Here is an 18,744-nt window from a genome sequence, read left to right on the forward strand (position 1 = left end):
AGAAGCACCCAGGCACAGATCTTGCACACACACACACACCACCACCAGCAGCAGCAGTCACGTTGCACACTGGATGGGTACAAAATTAGTTTTCATGTGGACAGACTGTACTTTAGTCCAGGTGTGTATCAGAGATCAACTAGCCTCTCAATATCATTTAGTAACTATGTAATTGCATGGGCTCCAAGCTCCAAAGCGTCCCACGAATTAATTTCATGCCCTGCTATTGTTATCTTGAAATTCATAATCTACTGGATGAGGCACTCTGCATTTTCTTTTCCCACTGAGTTCCACAAATTGCATCCTGGGCAAAATGTTTCAAGATCAAGGCAGAGTAAGTGTGCCAGTTTGAAATAATATCCAGAAAGTAATTCTCAAAAAAAAAAAAAAATGGATACACTTAAAAATAAGCTGAGGAAGACTGGGCATGATGGTGCATGCTTCTGAAACCAGATCTCGGGAGGCAAAGGCAGGTGGATCGATGTGAATTTGTCAGCAGACTGATATAAGTAGGGGGTTCTAGGGCAGCCCTACATAGAGAGACACTGTCCCAAAGGAAACAGCAAAAGAATAAACTGGGAACTCTAATCCAAACTCCTCATGGTAATAATGAATCATAGGCACACCTGAAGAGACAGGGAAGACAGAGATTTGTAAAGGGGAAATAAAGTATCTTAAGTAGTTTGGAAACAATTATCTTTGGCTACAAAGACCCTCAACCAGCTGGCCTTTGATCAAAGCTGAAGTGTGTCAAGGTAAGAGTCCTTATAGAAGTGTGCGTGTGTGTGTGTGTGTGTGTGTGTGTGTGTGTGTGTGTGTGTACCTTCCTGCAAGTTTGCAGGGTTTTTTTTTTTCTTTTTAGGAAGTAATAATAGCTTTTATCAAGTATGTATATTCATAAGAGCTCTTTCCTCATGGTCTCCTTTCTCCATTTTGCTAGGGTATGGCACAACTGGTTCTGACAACTTTGGGGATTTTTTTATTTGAGGTGGGATCATGTCCTAGCTAACGTAGCACCTCTAGGTAACGCAGGCTGACCTCAAACTCATAGCAATTTTCTTGTTCCTGCTACATTGTCTGGTTTGTTTCTGACAGAGTCCACGTGGGTGAATGAAGCAGGTGACTGAGGAGGAATAGCTCTGAATAAAATATATTAAAGTCTTGCCAAGTGTGATGGTGTGCACTTGGGATTCCAGACACTTGGGGGCTGAGGCAGGAGAAGTAAAAGCTCATCATGATGTTATGTGCTTTGAATCCCTGCACTTGGAATCATCTTTGAGTTCGAGACCACCCTGGTCTACAAATCGAGTTCTAGGACAGCCAGGGCTACACAAGAGAAACCTTGTCCAAAAAAAAAAAAAAAAAATAGGGCTGGGATCTAATCCAACAGTAGACCTAGCATGCCCAAAGTCCAGGGTTCGAACCTTAGTACTAAAAGAAACGTATGCTTATTGTTACAGGGGGTTATTAATGATGAAAATAAGAGTGAACTCCAAAGTTGCTTTTCTTTTCTTTCTTTCTATCTTTTTGTTTTTGTTTTTGTTTTTCGAGACAGGGTTTCTCTGTATAGCCCTGGCTGTCCTGGAACTCACTCTGTAGACCAGGCTGGCCTCGAACTCAGAAATCCGCCTGCCTCTGCCTCCAGAGTGCTGGGATTAAAGGCTGCCTCTGCCTCCCAAGTGCTAGGATTAAAGGCGTGTGCCACCACCGCCTGGCCAAAGTTGCTTTTCAAATGTCATTTAATCGTAATTCATTGCCAGGTTCATCTAGCTGCCTTCTATCATCAATATATTTGTGAAACATATTTTTAGCATGGCATGGTACACACACCTGTAATCCCATCACTTTTAAGGCTGAGATAGAAAGATTGCCAAGAATTTGAGACTGTCCTGGGCAATATAGTGCTAGCCCGGGCTACATAGCAAGACCCTGTCAACAAAACAACAGCAACAACAAAGCATTTTTAAAGTTCCACTGGAGCCTTCCACAACCCTCAGGAATTCAACAGAAACACTCCCCAGCCTTTCCAGCACTTTCTGAGATGTTACACATTCCATTTAGATATGAACCCCATCTGTCAATTCTATCAAAATCACATCCTACCCCTCACCCTACTGGTTGTCACACATTCTCTCAAATCGAGTACACAAGTAAGAGTGTGTGTGTGTGTGTGTGTGTGTGTGTGTGTGTGTGTGGTGTGTGATGTGTGTGTGTGTATGTGTGGTGTGTGTGTGGTGTGTGTGTGTGTGATGTATGTGTGTATGTGTGTGTGGTGTGTATGTGTGTATGTAAGTGTGATGTGTGTGTGTGTTGTGGTGTATGTGTGTGTGGTATATGTGTTGTGGTGTATGTGTGTGGTGTATGTGTGGTGTGTCTGTGTGTTTGTGATGGTTGCCTAGGGAGGATAAGAAGGCTCACATATTGAAAATATTAGAAATACTCCTATGAGGGGGAGGGTATGGGGGACTTTTGGGATAGCATTTGAAATGTAAATGAAGATAATACCTAATTAAAAAAAAAGGATTCATATAAAAAATAGCTATTTGGGTTGCTTTCAATTTTTCTACTATTTTAAAGAATATTTAAATGGATATAGATTTTTCTGTTCCTTTAAAAAAAAAAAAGGGAAAAAAAAAGAAATACTCCTATAGTTTTCAAGATTCCCAGGGAGATCTAGAGACGCATTGTTCAGAATCTGGAACAAAGATGATTCTGTAATTGCGCAGGATTTGGAAGTTCTGCAAAGCTCCAGCCTGGGCCCCATCAGGCCCTGTTTTAACGAGGGTGCTCAAATCTAGGGGAAAACTAACAACTCCAGCCTCTCTCGTGATAGAACAAATCAAGAGTTTTCGATAAGAAAAGCCAGGGCCAAGAGTGGGCAGGCTGAGAACAGCGGTGCCTGGGCTGCTCTCGGGTTTCCTGTGAGAAATCCCAGCGGAGACAACACTGCGGGCTGGGTAAATGAGTCACGGGCTTTACAGGCCAAGGGAGATGGAAAGCAGACTCCAGGAAGTAAGCAAGGAGAGATCTCAGGGAAAGTTTTCCATTTTAGTGCGAAGCTGTCAAGCCACTGAGCTATGCTGGAAACTCCGGAGAAAGCGTGTGAATCCCGGCAGGGCAGACGAGAAGCACTCTGCACATCTGTGCCAGGCAACAAAGATGATACCATCCGGGGAAGGTAAGGAGACAGCGAGAAAACAGCTCAGTGTCCCAGGCTTCTAACCACTCATAAGCCAGCAGGTTTTCCTTGAGCATCACACACAGGAGGAAGGATTGATGGGGATGGTGGAGAGGAGGGGGGTGGGAGGGGGGACACGCAACTGTGGGGATTTGGGGGGCTGTTCTAAAGAACTTCAAGGAAGGCAGTTTGGGGAGCAGAGGCACAAGAGTAAGCTGGGTGGAGCCTTTGTATTCTATTTTTGGTTGTTTGCTGTGTAAGTTTGTTAAGGTGGAAGGGGCCCTTCCTAAGTGCCAGGCGGCATCCTCTGGCTTTTTGTTCACTCACAGAGCATTTTGGTTCTGTTTACTGAGCTCTCTGAACAAGGGAACTGGGTCCACCTGCGGGGCAGGCAGAGGACGAAGCAGTATCAAAAACCCAAGTTATAGCGAAGCGTGGGGGGGGGGAGGCATTATTTTAAGCCCAGCACTCGGGTGGATCTCTGAGTTCAAGGCCAGCCTGGTCTACAAATCAAGTTCCAGGACAGCCAGGGCTACACAGAGAAATCCTGTCTTTAAAAACAAAATAAAACAACAACAACAACAAAACCCAAACCAAACGAACCAAACAAACAAACAAGCAAAACCCCCAAGGTGTAATCATGAACACTCGGGGCAGAAGTTCTGTGGTATGGAGCACAGTGAAGGTTCCGAGGCCAGAAGAAACACTGAGACGACCTTAAACGCTAGCCTGGTCATGGGGAGAATAGGCCTGGGGAGATCTGTGCCTTTCAAGGCCAAGGCTGAGTGGGGGAGTTCCACTCAGCACATTCTCTTCTCTATGACATTAGAAATAATTAACCTGGGGACCATAACTGCTGCCACCAGCACCCTTTAGGAATTCAGGCCCTCCCCGAATGACGTGCGGCCAGCACTCCCACAGCATAGCCCCGGAGGCAAAGGGAGTCTCAGGAAGATTTCATCAGATGGGTTGACCTGTGGCTCCTATACCAGCTCCCTCGGTGTCCTGGGACAGTCCCTGGGTTCTAATGAACCCGAGCTCATGGCTGCTGTCCAAAGACAAGAGCACCTAGAACAACTGTCTTCCTGTTCGGTCTTATCAGACCTTCAAGACTCCTCAGTTCACAATGGCATCTTGGGAAGCAAAGAAACTCGGGAGAGGAAGGTAAGAACCTAGGTCTCAGCTTAACTTGGTCACCGGTTTACCGTGATGACTAGCGACTGTGACCTTCCTATCCTTAGAACTCACTGGTTTTTGATATCTAGGTGTTCTGGGCATAGGAAACTGGGCAGTCAGGTGATTCAGCCTTGATATGGCCTTGGAGGAGGGTACTCCATGTAAGAACAGGCAGATGAGGGTGTTAATAAGTGAAACAAATTTAAGACATCTTGAGGACAAAGGACAGATTCCTGACCAAGCTGGAGTCTCTAGGAACAATCCAAAAGGCACTGGCATCCCAGCTGGGAGCTCACAAGGAAGGGGGTATGAGGCACTGGCATCCCAGCTGGAGCTCACAAGGAAGGGGGTGTGAGGCACTGGCATCCCAGCTGGAGCTCACAAGGAAGGGGGTGTGAGTCAGGTAAGCAAAAACAGTGAAAGCATTCAGGTGCACAGACCACCCTGTGCAAAGACAGAGGGATGGGAGAGTGCAGTCGGGGAACATGAAGTCCGGCAGGACTTAGGCCCTCCTAGTGGGGAACTGGCCAAAGATGAGAAACCAGTAAGAAAGCGAGGAGGGGCAGGGTCCAACCTATAGAGGGAACCCATCCTGTGAAGAGTAGAATAAGTCAGGAAAATCAAGGACAGGGTTTCAGATAGATGGGTAAGGGTGGGCAGGGTCCACCTCTATTTACAGATAGAAGAAAGTGGAATGTCAGAGAAATGGCCACAGGAACACACCTGCGAGGAGATGAGATCAACTTCACACACTGAGTTTGAGGTACCCAAGGGTCATCCTTAAGTGAAGGGACTGAGAGAAACTCAAGACACTACTGTGGATTCAGAAGCAGGGCTCTGGAAACTGTTAGGATACCAAGGAAGAGGGAAGGAGACCCAGCCCTCAAGAACCAGAAAGAGAGCTAGCCAGAGAGAAGCAATTAGAATTCCCAGAGTTGCAGTTACAGAAACCAGAAGACTCTTCCAAAGAGGAAAAGATGGGGACTGGAAGAAGTGGGGACTGAAGTGAGCAGAACAGGGAGTGGGTGTCCCTCCTAAAGAGGCTTTCGGTTGTATAGGTGGTCTTCATGGTGGTGGCATTCCAGGGTGCCTGAGCAGAGACCAGGTTTGAGTATAGGCAGGACTGTAACAGCAACCGAGCATGTTGTACACCACACACCCCAGTCACTATTCGAGAAGACAGGTTCAGTTAATGGGGCACCCCTGGTACCTTTGTAACTGCACTGTGGATACTTCCCACACGGTGGCACCAAAGGCCAACTCTGCCTTTTGATTTGGACCTGACTGGGCAGGGCTCAGTTTGGGGATCCTTCCTAAATCTAGTAAGTCATAGTCCAGGGTAGGAGGGGATTGCCAGGTGCCTGCTGTCTAGAACACTTCCCACCTCCATCAAGCCCTCCCCCTAGGTTTCTATCAGAAGATCTCTAATACACACAGAAACAACTGCGTGCCACACTCCGTAGCCTTTACTAGGAGGCGTGGCCTAAGAGGATCCTAGGGGAACAGCTCATCCCATGACCTGGGAGAGGCAAGGACGTGCCTCCTACTTGTCCCTTAGGAGAAAGGACTCAGGAAGGAAGGAAGGACGCCCAGCCCAACTCCAGAGAGGCACAGTCACCCCACCCCTTACCCATACCAAACCAGCAGGGCCCTGCTCACTGCTCCCCCTGGAGGTTTAAAACTGGCCCAGCGAGGACCACAACAGAGACACAGCTGGGTGTGCTGGGTGAGTTCCCAGGGAAGTCAGCTTCCTTGCCCAGCCTAAAGACTTAACACCTCCGAGTGCAGAACTCAGCGTGGAGTTGTCCAAATAAGTAATAGCCATGTTCCTTTCCAAAACGGTGCCCAGTCTGCTGAAACCTTTCATGGCATAAGTAAATACTAAGAAGAACATTTAATCAAGAAATTACAACTCTAGCTGGGCGGTGGTGGCACATGCCTTTAATCCCAGCACTTGGGAGGCAGAGGCAGGCAGATTTCTGACCTGGTCTACAGAGTGAGTTTCAGGACAGCCAGGGCTATACAGAGAAACAACCCTGTCTCAAAACAAACAAACAAACAAACAAACAAAAATTTACAACTCTGGGACATGACGGTCAACTTGGACAGGAAACCGGTCACAGGCAGCTCTCATGGACAGAGGATGCAGACAGGTTTTTCTGGAACCTTCTTTACCACGCTGTGCTTGTTGTGTTGAGGGACCCAAAACTCCCAATATATTAAAAAATACAAAATTCTCACTTGCTACCCAGCCCTGCCCCTACTCTGACCTTCCCTTCCACTGGCCATGGAGTGCCTATGAACCCTTCACCAGTTCCTCACCGATCTTTGGTGCCTTGTGGGATCTTCTTCCTTCCACCCTTCTTCACACCTTTTCTCCCTACCCCTTCAACCCCATAACACTAGAAAATGGAAAAGGATAGAGAGGGAACGTAAGAAATCTCTGAAAGAAGTCAGGGGTCAGAAACGTTATTGTTAGACTACTTAGGGGCATCAAGTTCCTTGGGGAAAATTTAATGTCTGAAGTCAGGATATCCAATTTCGTCTTTTTGTTGTTTCTTCTTTGTACACGACTGCTTAACAAACCGTGACCAGTGGTGGCGCACGCCTTTAATCTCAGCACTTGGGAGGCAGAGGCAGGCAGATTTCTAAGTTTGGGCTACACAGAGAAACCCTGTCTCAAAAAAATAAAAACCAAACCAAACCAAAACAAAACAAAAAAACCGTGACCAACACCAACCAACAACCAACCAACAATTTACTTACCCTGACTCTTTGGTCCCTAGCATGTATATCTGAAAAGTCCCCAGAATTCCAAACACCACACAGTCAAAGAAACTACCTGCAGCTGGCAGAATCACACCCTTGCTAGAGCATGAGGCAAATCATAGTCAGCTGCTGTGGGCAATCTGAAGCAGCCCCACATCCTACACCTGGGATTAAAACAAAAACATATTCTTATGTTTTTGTTTTGTTTTGTTTTTTTAAGAAAACCAAAATTCCAAACCTGTTACTACACAGTACGCCATCAATTGAGCTCTGATGAAACAACATTTTCTTTTCTTTTTTTTTTTTGGTTTTTCGAGACAGGGTTTCTCTGTGTAGCCCTGGCTGTCCTGGCACTCACTTTGTAGACCAGACTGGCCTCGAACTCAGAAATCCGCCTGCCTCTGCCTCCCGAGTGCTGGGATTAAAGGCGTGCGCCACCACGCCCGGCTGAAACAACATTTTCAAGCATATATTTTTCCTTCTCCTGGCCCTGCTCACTCCAGCTCCACTTGCTCCGGCCCACAGATTTTTATTTATTTATTATATGTAAGTACACTGTAGCTGTCTTCAGACACACCGGAAGAGGACATCCGATCTCATTACAGATGGTTGTGAGCCACCATGTGGTTGCTGGGATTTGAACTCAGGACCTTTGGAAGAGCAGTCAGTGCTCTTAACCACTGAGCCATCTCTCCAGCCCTGGGGTAAGTTTTCAAAGGAGGTTAACAGGGAAAAACAAGGCTTGTGCTTGATATTTTGATAATACAACATTGCTCTGAAACACTCAAGCTAATCCCTCCTCCTTTTCCGAGTGCTCACTCATACAGCATGCCTATGATGGCCAATCTGAAGAGGAAATGGAGGGTATCTCATTGTTTATATGGTGCTCATTAATGAGATGACCCTCCTTAAATTTTTTTAGTGTTTTGAGACGGGGTTTCTCTGTGTAGCTCTAGCTGCCCTGGAACTCACTCTGTAGACCAGGCTGGCCTCAAAACGCAGAGATTAGATTATCTCTGCCTCCCGAGTGCTGGGATAAAGGGCGTGCCCCACTAAATCACATTCCTTCAATAGTTCAGGGGATGGAACACAGGACCTTCCCTGTACATCCTTGACTCGTGCTCTCCGAATGAGCTACATGCCCAGCCCTCTAATTGCAATTTTAATGAGTGAATGGATCAATACAGCTAAAGCCCCAGGAAGAAGCGTCTCCAAGAACAAGGTAGGAAGGGTAAGGCTTACACTTGAACTTGAGGCATACCCTTGGCCCATCACCTTTGACATCCATGATAAAAAGTAAGAGCTAATCCCAGGCGGTGGTGGCACATGCTTTTGATTGCAACAATCAGGATGCCGAGGCAGGCAGATCTTTGTGAGTTCGAGGCCAACCTGGTCTACAGAGTGAGTTCCAGGACAGCCAGGGCTCCACAGAGAAACCCTGTCTTGAAAAAAATTCAATCACCTTTCCCTCAAAAACAAACAAACAAACAAACAAAAAACCAGCTGGGCGTGGTGGCGGACACCTTTAAACCCAGCACTCAGGAGGCAGAGGCAGGTGAATTTCTGAGTTCGAGGCCAGCCAGTCTGGTCTACAAAATGAGTTCCAGGACAGCCAGGGCCATACAGAGAAACCCTGTCTCAAAAAAACAAAAACAAACAAAAAAAGTAAGACCTAGGTAGGGGCTGGAAGGGTCCAGAGGATGAATGTAGGGGCATAACAGCCCCATACTTAGTCCTTTTCCTAAGGAGAGAGAGCCTGTCTCTATCAGCAGCCTATATTGGAGGGTTCTGGTGAAGCTCTTGCCTGCATGCATCACCCTTTAGACAGCTCGCTGACATGACTGACCTGGCTTTCCCGAATGCTGTCTGTAGCCTGGATCCCTCATTCTTCTGTCCAGATGTCCTGTGGGGAGTTAGATGCTACCTTTCCAGACTAATGATGTCACTGTCCTCCTAACTCCATTCTCCAAGCCTCCCCATCTCACCAAGGAAACACCAAGGCCTAAGGCCCTTGCACCATCTAGGATGCCTCCCTCTCTCCAGAGCCCTTGAAGCATCAAGCTTTGCATTCTGCCTCCTAAATATCCCCTGTTGGTCCCACTCTTCTTCTTCTTTGCCCCCAACTAGGGAGTTACTATCAACTCATCAAGAAATAGGGCAAGGGTCTTTGTGACACATATCCTATTGCTTGGGTGGCCTTTGCAAAGCAAAGATATACTAGGACTCTATAATCCCCCAACTTAAAGCCAAGGTTGTCATTACTCAAAGGATAAAGTCTTGCTTCACTCAGTGCCTAAGGCTCCTCATAACTAGTCCCTTCACCAGTGCGTGCATACATGCATAGTTCTCCAGCCATGTTGGGCTTTTGTTCTCTTCTAGCAAAAAGATTGCTTCTCTTATCATCTTGAGCTGTTTCCATCCTACCTCACATGAGCCTCAAAGAGCTCCCCACCTGTCAAGGAATCTCTGGCAACATCTCATGAGGGCCCTTTCCTAACAACTTCCACTTACCAGTACACACACACACACACACACACACACACACACACACACACACACACACTGGCAACATCTCATAAGGGCCCTTTCCTAACAACTTCCACTTACCAGTACACACACACACACACACACACACACACACTGGCAACATCTCATGAGGGCCCTTTCCTAACAACTTCCACTTACCAGTACACACACACACATACACACACACACACACACACACACTACTTATACACATGCATGCATACATATATACACAATCTTATACACACATACTTACACACATACACGCACACACACATACAATATCACATATACACACACACAGACACACAATCTCACACACACTTACAGAAACAGTCTTACAGTCAGACACAATCTCTCACATACTCAATCTCTCTCTCACACACATACACACCCAGTCATACACACCCAGTCTCACACACATTATCTCTCTCACACACACATACTCTCACGTATACACATTCTTAGTTTTGGTAACACAAGAAGTGTAAAAACTCACAGATCAGAACAAAACCTGTTCTGATTGTGAGCCCTCAGGGACAAGGGTGGTGGTGGCCCTAACTCTGATCCCTGAAAGGCTATCAGAGGGCCTTAACTTTGGTTCCTGAAAGATGATTATGTTCTTGGATGTTTTCTGAAAATTGGTAAATATCTGTCCAATGAATGAATGACATTGCCAAAGTACAGTGGGTGTGTGTATGAGTGTGTGTGTTGGGGGGGGGGTAGTGTTCTATTTTATTTCTTCCCAGAAAGCAAGGGAAAGTTGTGTCTCAAAGAGTTGTAACCTTTGGGGAGTTGGGGATGAAGACGAGGGAAGCCTCTGAGAGCATGCTTTCTCAAAGTGGGGCAAGAAGCACCATGCACGAGGGCCCTTAGTGCCCTCTGATTCTGCTAAATGGACTTTCTCAGGCCTGTGTCTACCCCTCCAAGAATGCAAGCTCTCCCGGGTTAGAAGTCCCTGTGTCTCCTTGCTAAGCTTTCAGCTCAAAGGCCAGTGCCTGGCAGAAGATGTGCTCAGGAACTGATGCCTGACTCAGGCAGAGCAAATTGACTATGACTCAGGGATCCAATTTGGAAGTCAGGCCTACCCCTTCCTAACCACATGACCTGGAAAATTATGGCTTTCGCTTAGCTTCAGGTGTCTCCTTTGTGAGTTTCTGCTGTATCCTTCCAAGCTGGCTAATGGCTGGGGAGAGGCCTGACAGTTCTCTAGCATTCCATGACCCTCAGAGAGCCCTGGCCTCCCCTTCCTTGGGAAGGGATGGGGGAGAGACAGGTAAAATTAGAAGTATGTCATCTGATCCCTGAAGTGCCATCTGCCCTGGTGGTCACAGGTCTTGCTATAGAAAACAACACATGAATGGATGTACAGCCGAATAATGGGGACACCAGAGGGCACAGATAGGGGTGGCATTTGATTTGTTTTCTAAGGGGATGGAGTAGGGGACATAACATATCAAACAGAAGACAGGTTAGGAGCACAGTCAGAAGTCAGAGGGTGGGAACTATAGACAAGCTGTTTAGTAGAGGCAATATAGGCATGGTGGAGTGGGTGGGAGGTAAAGGAGAAAGGCTAGCTTAGGCTAGCTCTCTCTAAGGCACTCACGGTCTAAAGGGCAATGCGGATCCATTGAAACCTCTTAAGTAGGAAGACCTACGGCTGAGATAATGATTTAGAAGATTGCTTGGAGTGATGAGCGGAAACCAACTTTTGGTAGCAAAAGAAGACTAAGGATAGCAGAAAATAAATAGTAGCCTCGGTGAGCATAGGAGTAGTGGCCATGGACAGAGAGACAGGACAGAGGGGCCAATGAGGAAGAGTAATAGAATCACTCATTAAAAATGGGGTTTGGGCTGGGCGGTGGTGGCGCACGCCTTTAATCGGAAAAAAAATGGGGGGGGCTTGGGGGAGCTGGAGAGATGGCTCAGTAGCTAAGAACATCTGGTGCTTTTACAGAGGACCCCACACAGCAGCTCACCACCCTAGAGCTCCAAATCTAGGGAACCTGACACCCTCTCTGGCCTCCTGGGTCATTGGGCAAGAAAAACACCATTTATATACATAAAATGAAAATAAATATTTTTCGCTAAATATTCATTTAGAGACATGGTCTTACTATGTAGCCTTGACTGATCTGCCTGCCTTTGCTGCTTCTTTTTTTTTTTTTTTTTTTTTTCTTTCAAGACAGGGTTTCTCTGTGTAGCCCTGGCTGTCCTGAAACTCACTTTGTAGAACAGGCTGGCCTTGAACTCAGAAATCTGCCTGCCTCTGCCCCCCAAGTGCTGGGATTAAAGGCAAGCTTCTTAAATGCAAATGTGCTACAGTGCCTGGCAAAACTTTTTTTTTTTTAATAATATGAGGATGTTCAGGCTGAGATTAAGCTCTCAGCAGTAGGGTGATTTTTACCCAGCAGACCCTGGGCCATGGGTTCTATTCAAAGTACTATAGACAGGAAGGGTTTCTCGAAGCAGAATTATATGATGTCAGTCTTTGAAAGCTGAACATGTTTCTCGGAAAGTGCCTTGATTAGCCAAGTGGTGGTGGCACAGGGACAGCTCTAAGCCATTGCCACTCTAGCAACCAGCATGTTTCCCAACTCTTGGTGCTCAGGAATATTCACTGGTGAATGGATGGATGACAGAGCATTGGTAATGTGGGAGAGAAGAGGAGAGAGTGCATGTTAAAGATGTCAAGTGTGCACAGCCTGGAGGACTAGGAACCAGGTACAGTGGCACACAACCTCAATCCTAGCACGTAGCAGGCAGAAGTAGGAATAGTGTGAGTTTGGGATTAGCCTGGTCTCATAGCAAGACCCCGTCTCTGTGGACCAAAGACAGACAGTGTAGCTCAGCAGGAGAGCACTTGCTCCTGGATTTGATTCCCAGAAGAGTCAAGAAAAGAATGGAAGTTTGGGCTGGGGCAAGAAGAGAGGGGAGGGAGGGTTGACAGAGCAGGGTACTGATACTGGCTCGTTCACGCATTCATTCAACAAATTGTCCTTCAAAACTCCCACTATGAGCCAGGACAGTGGCAATCTCAGCACTAAAATGCTTAGATACCACAGCCAGATTCCTTAATCTCACGCACAGGGCCCCTACATGCAGGTGGCTTGCTTGTTACCTGGTCCTGATTCAAGGTATGAGAGGAGTTGGTCAGAAACTTGACCGAGAAAAAAAGAGAAGAGGTCATCTGCCGAGAAAGCACTTGAAGAGTCTTTTGCTGAAGGGGGTAGCTTTAGAGCTAGCCAGAGGCCCAGGGACGACAAGTTTTGAGAGTTCCAGAGAGGCTCAACCTCTGGCCACAGATGGGTATTTATTTGGGCAGAAGTGGTGTTGGACAAGGTTGAGGACAAAGTACATGGTCAGATAATCGTAAGAACTGGGGAGGGGGTCTGGAGAGATGGCTCAGCAGTTCAGAGCATTGGCTGTTCTTCCAGAGAACCTGGGTTCAATTCCCAGCACCCACAGGCCAATCACTCACAATTGTAATTCCAGTACCAGCGGGTCTGACATCCTCACACAGATATACATGCAGGCAAAACACCAATGCACATAAAAAAAAAAAAAAAAAAAAAAAAAAAGAGCCGGGCAGTGGTGGCGCATGTCTTTAATCCCAGCACTTGGGAGGCAGAGGCAGGTAGATCTCTGGGTGTTTGAGGCCAGCCTGCTCTACAGAGAGAGTTCCAGAACAGCCAGGGCTACATAGTGAGACCCTGTGTTAAAAAAAAAAAAAAATCCTGGGAAAGGGATGGGGGATAGGGGCATTCACAAGGGCATCCAGGGCTCTGGAACAAGCAAGTGTTCTGGGGGAAAAGCCTGGAGGGTTGAGAAAGAGGCTGAGGGTGTCTCTGGAAAGAGCCTAGGGGTATGAAGATGTTGGTATTCCAGAATCCTACCATACCGGTTGTTGAGACCTACGCTCAGAATCATTGTCAGGCTCAGAAATCCAGGCACCTCTTAAAATCCATCAGACCACCCCTGAGTATGCCTGACCTACCTCAAAAGATGAGATGTTGCAGGAAACAGGAACGCCAAGGGGTGGAGGATGGGGACAGAGGGTTGGAGAGAGCTAATAGCATCTGGTTAATAATGGGAGGGGTAGGGGATTGGAGTCAGCTTGTTGGTCAGGTCAGCTCTCTGTTACACCATAACTCATTTTTGGCTTTGACCCCCATGGCCAATGTGTGCTCCCAGTACGCATACCCAGATCTTACCAGGTTAGCCACTTATATCCCAGTAACAAAATCTGTAACTCCCCAGAAAGCAGTACCCGCTGAGTGGTTACCCGCTTGCCTGGCCTAGCTATGAGCCCTATTTATAAGGCAGACGTTGTCGAAAAGGCTCTCTGATCCTACAGCGGGAAACTGAGGCTGGCTGAAAAAGTGGGGAGGGATGAGGGGCAGAACTTCAACCCAGAAGGTGTGCGACGGTTAGGCTTCTGGTTCCCTTATCTAAGCCTCTCCAGACCCTAAGCACTTCCACCAACCACCCCAATTTTCTGTGTCAGCTCCAAGAACCTGTTTATGGTGACAGGAAGGGAGCCTGAGGTCTTTAGAGCTGCAGAGATCTGGGTAAGAGGCAAGTAGGAGGGGTTCCCTAGCGCCCCCTACCCCAGATTTAAGGTCTGCATGCAGTTCCCAGGAAGCTGTCCGGTTTCCGCAGACACCTTCGCTCTCCCTTCGCTCTCCTTTCCCACAAGCTGGTTGACACGGTAGGCAGACCACTCTGCCGGGTAACTCGCGAAGGCGGAGCGAGCTGTGGGCGCCCCTTCTGGGTGCGGGAGCCGGAGGGGAGCGCAGGAGGTGGGGCCCAGAGGGGCGGGGCGGGGCGGCGGAGCGGAGGGAGGGGCAGGCGCCGGCCGCGGCGACAGCGGCAGCTGCAGCGCGAGCAGGCCGGGCAACGCCGAGAGTACCGACAGCGCGAGGTCCTTGCAGCCCAGCGCAGCCATGTGAGTGTCCGCGCCGTTTCCTAAGGCCGTGGCGGGGAGAAGGGGCGGGCGGTGGATCCCGTGCGTCCTGCACCCGCGCCGCCCATCGGCTCCCGGACCTGCGACCGGGTCCCGCCTCACCCCGTTCTCGCGACCCGGATCGCGCCGTGTCTTTTCTCCCCAACCCCACCCCCACCCCCACCCCGGGCACGGAGAACGCAGCTTCGCCCCACAAAAGCCGCCGCCTCCGGCTCTGCCGCGCCCGCCGCCTCCTCCTTCCCTTCCGCGCCCAGGCCGCCGCGGCAGTGCCCCGGGGCTCCACTGTGGGCAGGCCCGAGGGCGAGCCTGAGCCGCCTATCTGGGCCTGGGATTGGCTTTATCCTGGAGCCTGCGGTGCGGCAGGAGGCAGATCTGGGAATGGGAACGGGGCGACAGGGTGCAGGAGACCCCCTAGATGAGCTAGCTAGTGTTCCTGGCCCTGGTCGACCTAAGCTGCTTTGGGGCCAGGCCCGAGGTGACTGAAGACTGAATTTGCCCGAGGCCACACTCTCCACCCAAACCGAAGCTGAAGCTGGAGAAGGTCGTTTTGGCGGCGGTGGACAGACCCTGTCCCTGGAAATGGAAGCTGCTATGGGGACTCAGCAAACAGTCAGAACTAAGCATCCTGTAGAACTGGTTTGGGGAAGGGGTTGTTCAACCAGGGCTAGAGCCCCGGCTAAGTCAGCTTTAGCACCCTCTGTCCTCCTATCTTAAGTTAAGTCTGAGTGTGACCTCTCTTACCGGCCCTTCCAAATCAGTTCTGATGTGCGTGCAGGCTGGTCTCGTGTGTAAAATCTAATACAATAATAACGGTGCCCTGGCCACCGTCTATGTGGCTGTGTGCGTCTTGGACCTGCACATTCGACTGACATGCAGCCTTCTGAGGAGGTGTATGACCATCTGGCAGATGTACATACTGGGCCAGAGAGGTTAGCAGCATTTTCAAGGTCACACAGCTGGGTTGGGAAGAAGCAAAAATTCACCATCCACCTCTCTAGTATTGACAGTGGGGGTTGGGAGCACTACAGCGGGACAAGGACTGCCAAGGCTCCCTCGTCTACCTCCGACACGGTCCTGGGCCCTGTGGGCAACAGAGAGAGATGAGCAGTCCCTGGGCCTGGGTTTGGGTGGGAGGGAAGGGAGCGCACAAGGCGTTTGGACTAGGATCTGCCTAGGTGGAAAACCAGGCGAGGAGGGCGAGAGTGAGTCAGAGCGTTCCCAATCCGCCACCGCTGGGACTCGCGTCCTAGCCAGACCTAGCCGGGGGAGGCTGTCCAGCTCCCAGAACGCGGCGGGACAGGGAATGTGACCAGCTGACCAGGGAGGAGGCTGGCAGGAAGTGAGGCCACTAAGTAGTCTCCACCCGGTTCCGGGGTGGGGTGGGGGTCTTAGGCCATTGCAGGCCCCCCTCCCCTCTTCAGTGGCAGTTCTGGTTGGCGGCTGCCAGATGACGTCAGCAACTAGGTTTGGGGCAGTTGCCATGGAGACAGGGACAGGCTTTTGCGCGCGACCCCCTTCTCCCTTGCAGCCACCCTTTTGCCTGGGTTATTTATAGCTTCTGTTTACCTCAGTCTACTGTAGCCCTACAGCTGAGTCGGACTGGACCTAGAGACTTGTGGAGAGGCTGTAGCTAGTGTGGTGTGCGCTAGGTGGGCAGTACTATTGGTCTTACTTTCCGTCCCATGCTGGTGGTGTTGTCCTGGCACACAGGAACGATCGGGAGGTCTATGGAAAGTGGGTTCGTGCAGGCAATTAAGATTCCATTCGCTGTCGAGCTGCACGCCTCATAACCTTTGGGACTTGGATTCTTTATCGTTTCCAGAACTCACCTGAGTTGGCAGGAGCTGAGATTTCTGTCTCTTAGCAGCCAGCACCCACCAGTTGAGATAGTTCCTCTCCCTTAGCTCTAGGTAGGGGTGAGGATGGGGGTCGGGGTAGGCGGTGTTAGCCCTTTCTGTCCACACCAACAAGGAAGGAGATTCTGCCTCTCCCAGAAGTGAGCAGTCAGATGTACATTCTCTATGGCCATTTAATGGCAGTGGGGTGAGGTGGTGGTGGTTGGTGTCACTTGTCATGATTCCTGAGTGTAGAGGTTAAATGGCAGCAGAGATGCTGCCAGGGAAAGAAAATGAAAGATGAAAATGAAAGATGACAACAATCAGAATCCCAGGACACCTCAATCCTGTCTCTGTCCCTGGGAGCAGGCCTGCCCCATGAAGTGGGAAGAATTTTTTTTTTTAAGAATTATTTATAAGCTGGGCGTGGTGGTGCACGCCTTTAATCCCAGCACTCGGGAGGCAGAGGCAGGCGGATTTCTGAGTTCGAGGCTAGCCTGGTCTACAAAGTGAGTGCCAGGGCTACACAGAGAAACCCTGTCTCGAAAAAACCAAAAAAAAAAAAAAAAAGAATTATTTATATTGTACATATGACTACCACTGTTGCTGCCTTCAGACACACCAGAAGAGGGCATCAGATGCCATTATAGATGGTTGTGAGCCACCATATGGTTGCTGGGAATTGAACTCAGGATCTCTGGATGAGCAGTCAGTGTTCTTAACCGCTGAGCCATCTCTCCCGCCCCCTAGTGGGAAGAATCTTAAGTTGGGTAGGGGAATCAGGGTAGACCCAGATTTGTGTCCCATGATCTACCCTTCTAGCAGGTCGGGATCCTGTTTCAAAGACTGAGCAGCCCAGCTCCCCAACTCAGCTCCCTCCTTCTTTCAGATGCTTCTTTTTAGGTGCTGGTGGAGAGCCCAGGAATTGAGTGTAGTGGGCAGGCAGGTAGGCCCAGGACTCAGAGGGTATAGACTGGTGGGAACATAGAACCTGGAGAACTACAGCTAGCCATGTGGCCTTGAGGGTCAGAGAGAGGAAGCTATAGAGGCGCCAAAAAGGGGGAACCAACTCAGGGTAGGCTTCCTGGAAGAAGTTGTTAGGGGGACAGTAGAAAATGGGAGGGAGTTAAGCAGGCTAAGGGTAGAGAGAAGCGGGGGGCTGGGATGCAGCTGAGTTGTAGAGTGCTTGCCTAAGGTCTTAGTCTGAACCTAGCAACACACACACACAACACACACACAACCCCCCCCACCACCACACACACAACTCCCCCACACACCACACACACACACACACAACACACACACAACCCACACACACACACAACACACACACACAACACACACACACGCAACACCCCCCCACACCACACACACACACAGCACACACACAACACACACACACATACACACAACACACACACACTAGTGGAAAGAGGGTTTGGGAGGAATGGGGTTTTGCTGCTCAGATGCTAAGAACCTTAAGTGTGACAGGAAGGGGTCACAGTTGCTAGAGAAGAGGACAAGGACCAGGGAAGGAAGCATAGGTCTTTATTCTAGGGGCAGCAGGTACCTGTGAATTTTTCTGAAATAGAAAGATTTAGGGTCTTAGGTCAGAAAGCCTCTGCTTGGATCTGGGCCCTGCTCCTTACTAGCTATGTAAATTAGTATTCATTAGCAATAGCAGCTAATACTTGTGCATGGCACTCAGTTCCCTTAACACTCGCGGTAGATGGAGGTATCTCACTCACTTCATGCTTCCAGCAGGGGTTGTGCTTATTATCCTCATTAGATCTGAAGTCCAAAAGCTTAAGAGACTCGCCCAAGGTCACATACAGCCAGGTGACCTCATCTGTGAAGCAGGGTTAATAAGACTCACCTACGTGGGTTTCCTTGCTGGAATTAAATGATCTTTGTACAGCATAATGCCTGATGTACAGTAAACATTTTAAAAGGGATGGTTTTGTTTGTTTGTTTAATTGTGGGTGACTGGAATTTTCTAGACTGTTGGTGAATAGAGAATGGATGGTTGCAGGATAAAGGGGGGACAGAGAGCATACTACGATGCTGCTATATGATTCTAGAGTACAGCTGGTCATAGCTTGGGCCTGATGTGAAGGTGTGGATTCTAGAGGTGTGTGTGTGTGTGTGTGTGTGTGTGTGTGTGTGTGTGTACTGGATATTGAACTAAGACCTTAAGCAAGCTGACCAAACACTTTACCACTGAACTTATACTCCCCAAACTTTAAATCTATGTATGTATGTATGTATCTATGTATGTATCTATGTATCTATCT

The 18,744-nt window shown here is 48.9% G+C and overlaps 1 protein-coding gene across 3 annotated transcripts in view; it reads left to right on the forward strand.

Moving 5' to 3' along the window:
• The first annotated feature begins 3,014 nt into the window (after window positions 1-3,014).
• Window positions 3,015-18,744, forward strand: part of Ripor1 (RHO family interacting cell polarization regulator 1) — a 28,637-nt gene continuing 12,907 nt past the window's right edge. Inside the window, exon 1 of one of the 3 annotated variants that reach the window (XM_021170504.2) lies at window positions 3,015-3,178. In XM_021170504.2, coding sequence (XP_021026163.1) covers window positions 3,160-3,178 — 19 coding nt within the window. In that variant the 5' untranslated portion in view covers window positions 3,015-3,159. Of the gene's footprint in view, window positions 3,179-4,074; window positions 4,343-14,481; window positions 14,598-18,744 lie in introns of those variants that run through there. The other 2 variants (XM_029480758.1, XM_021170505.2) reach the window with 2 other exon arrangements.

The sequence above is a fragment of the Mus caroli genome, chromosome 8 (genome assembly GCF_900094665.2).
Source record: "Mus caroli chromosome 8, CAROLI_EIJ_v1.1, whole genome shotgun sequence".
NCBI classification, from domain to species: Eukaryota; Metazoa; Chordata; class Mammalia; order Rodentia; family Muridae; genus Mus; species Mus caroli.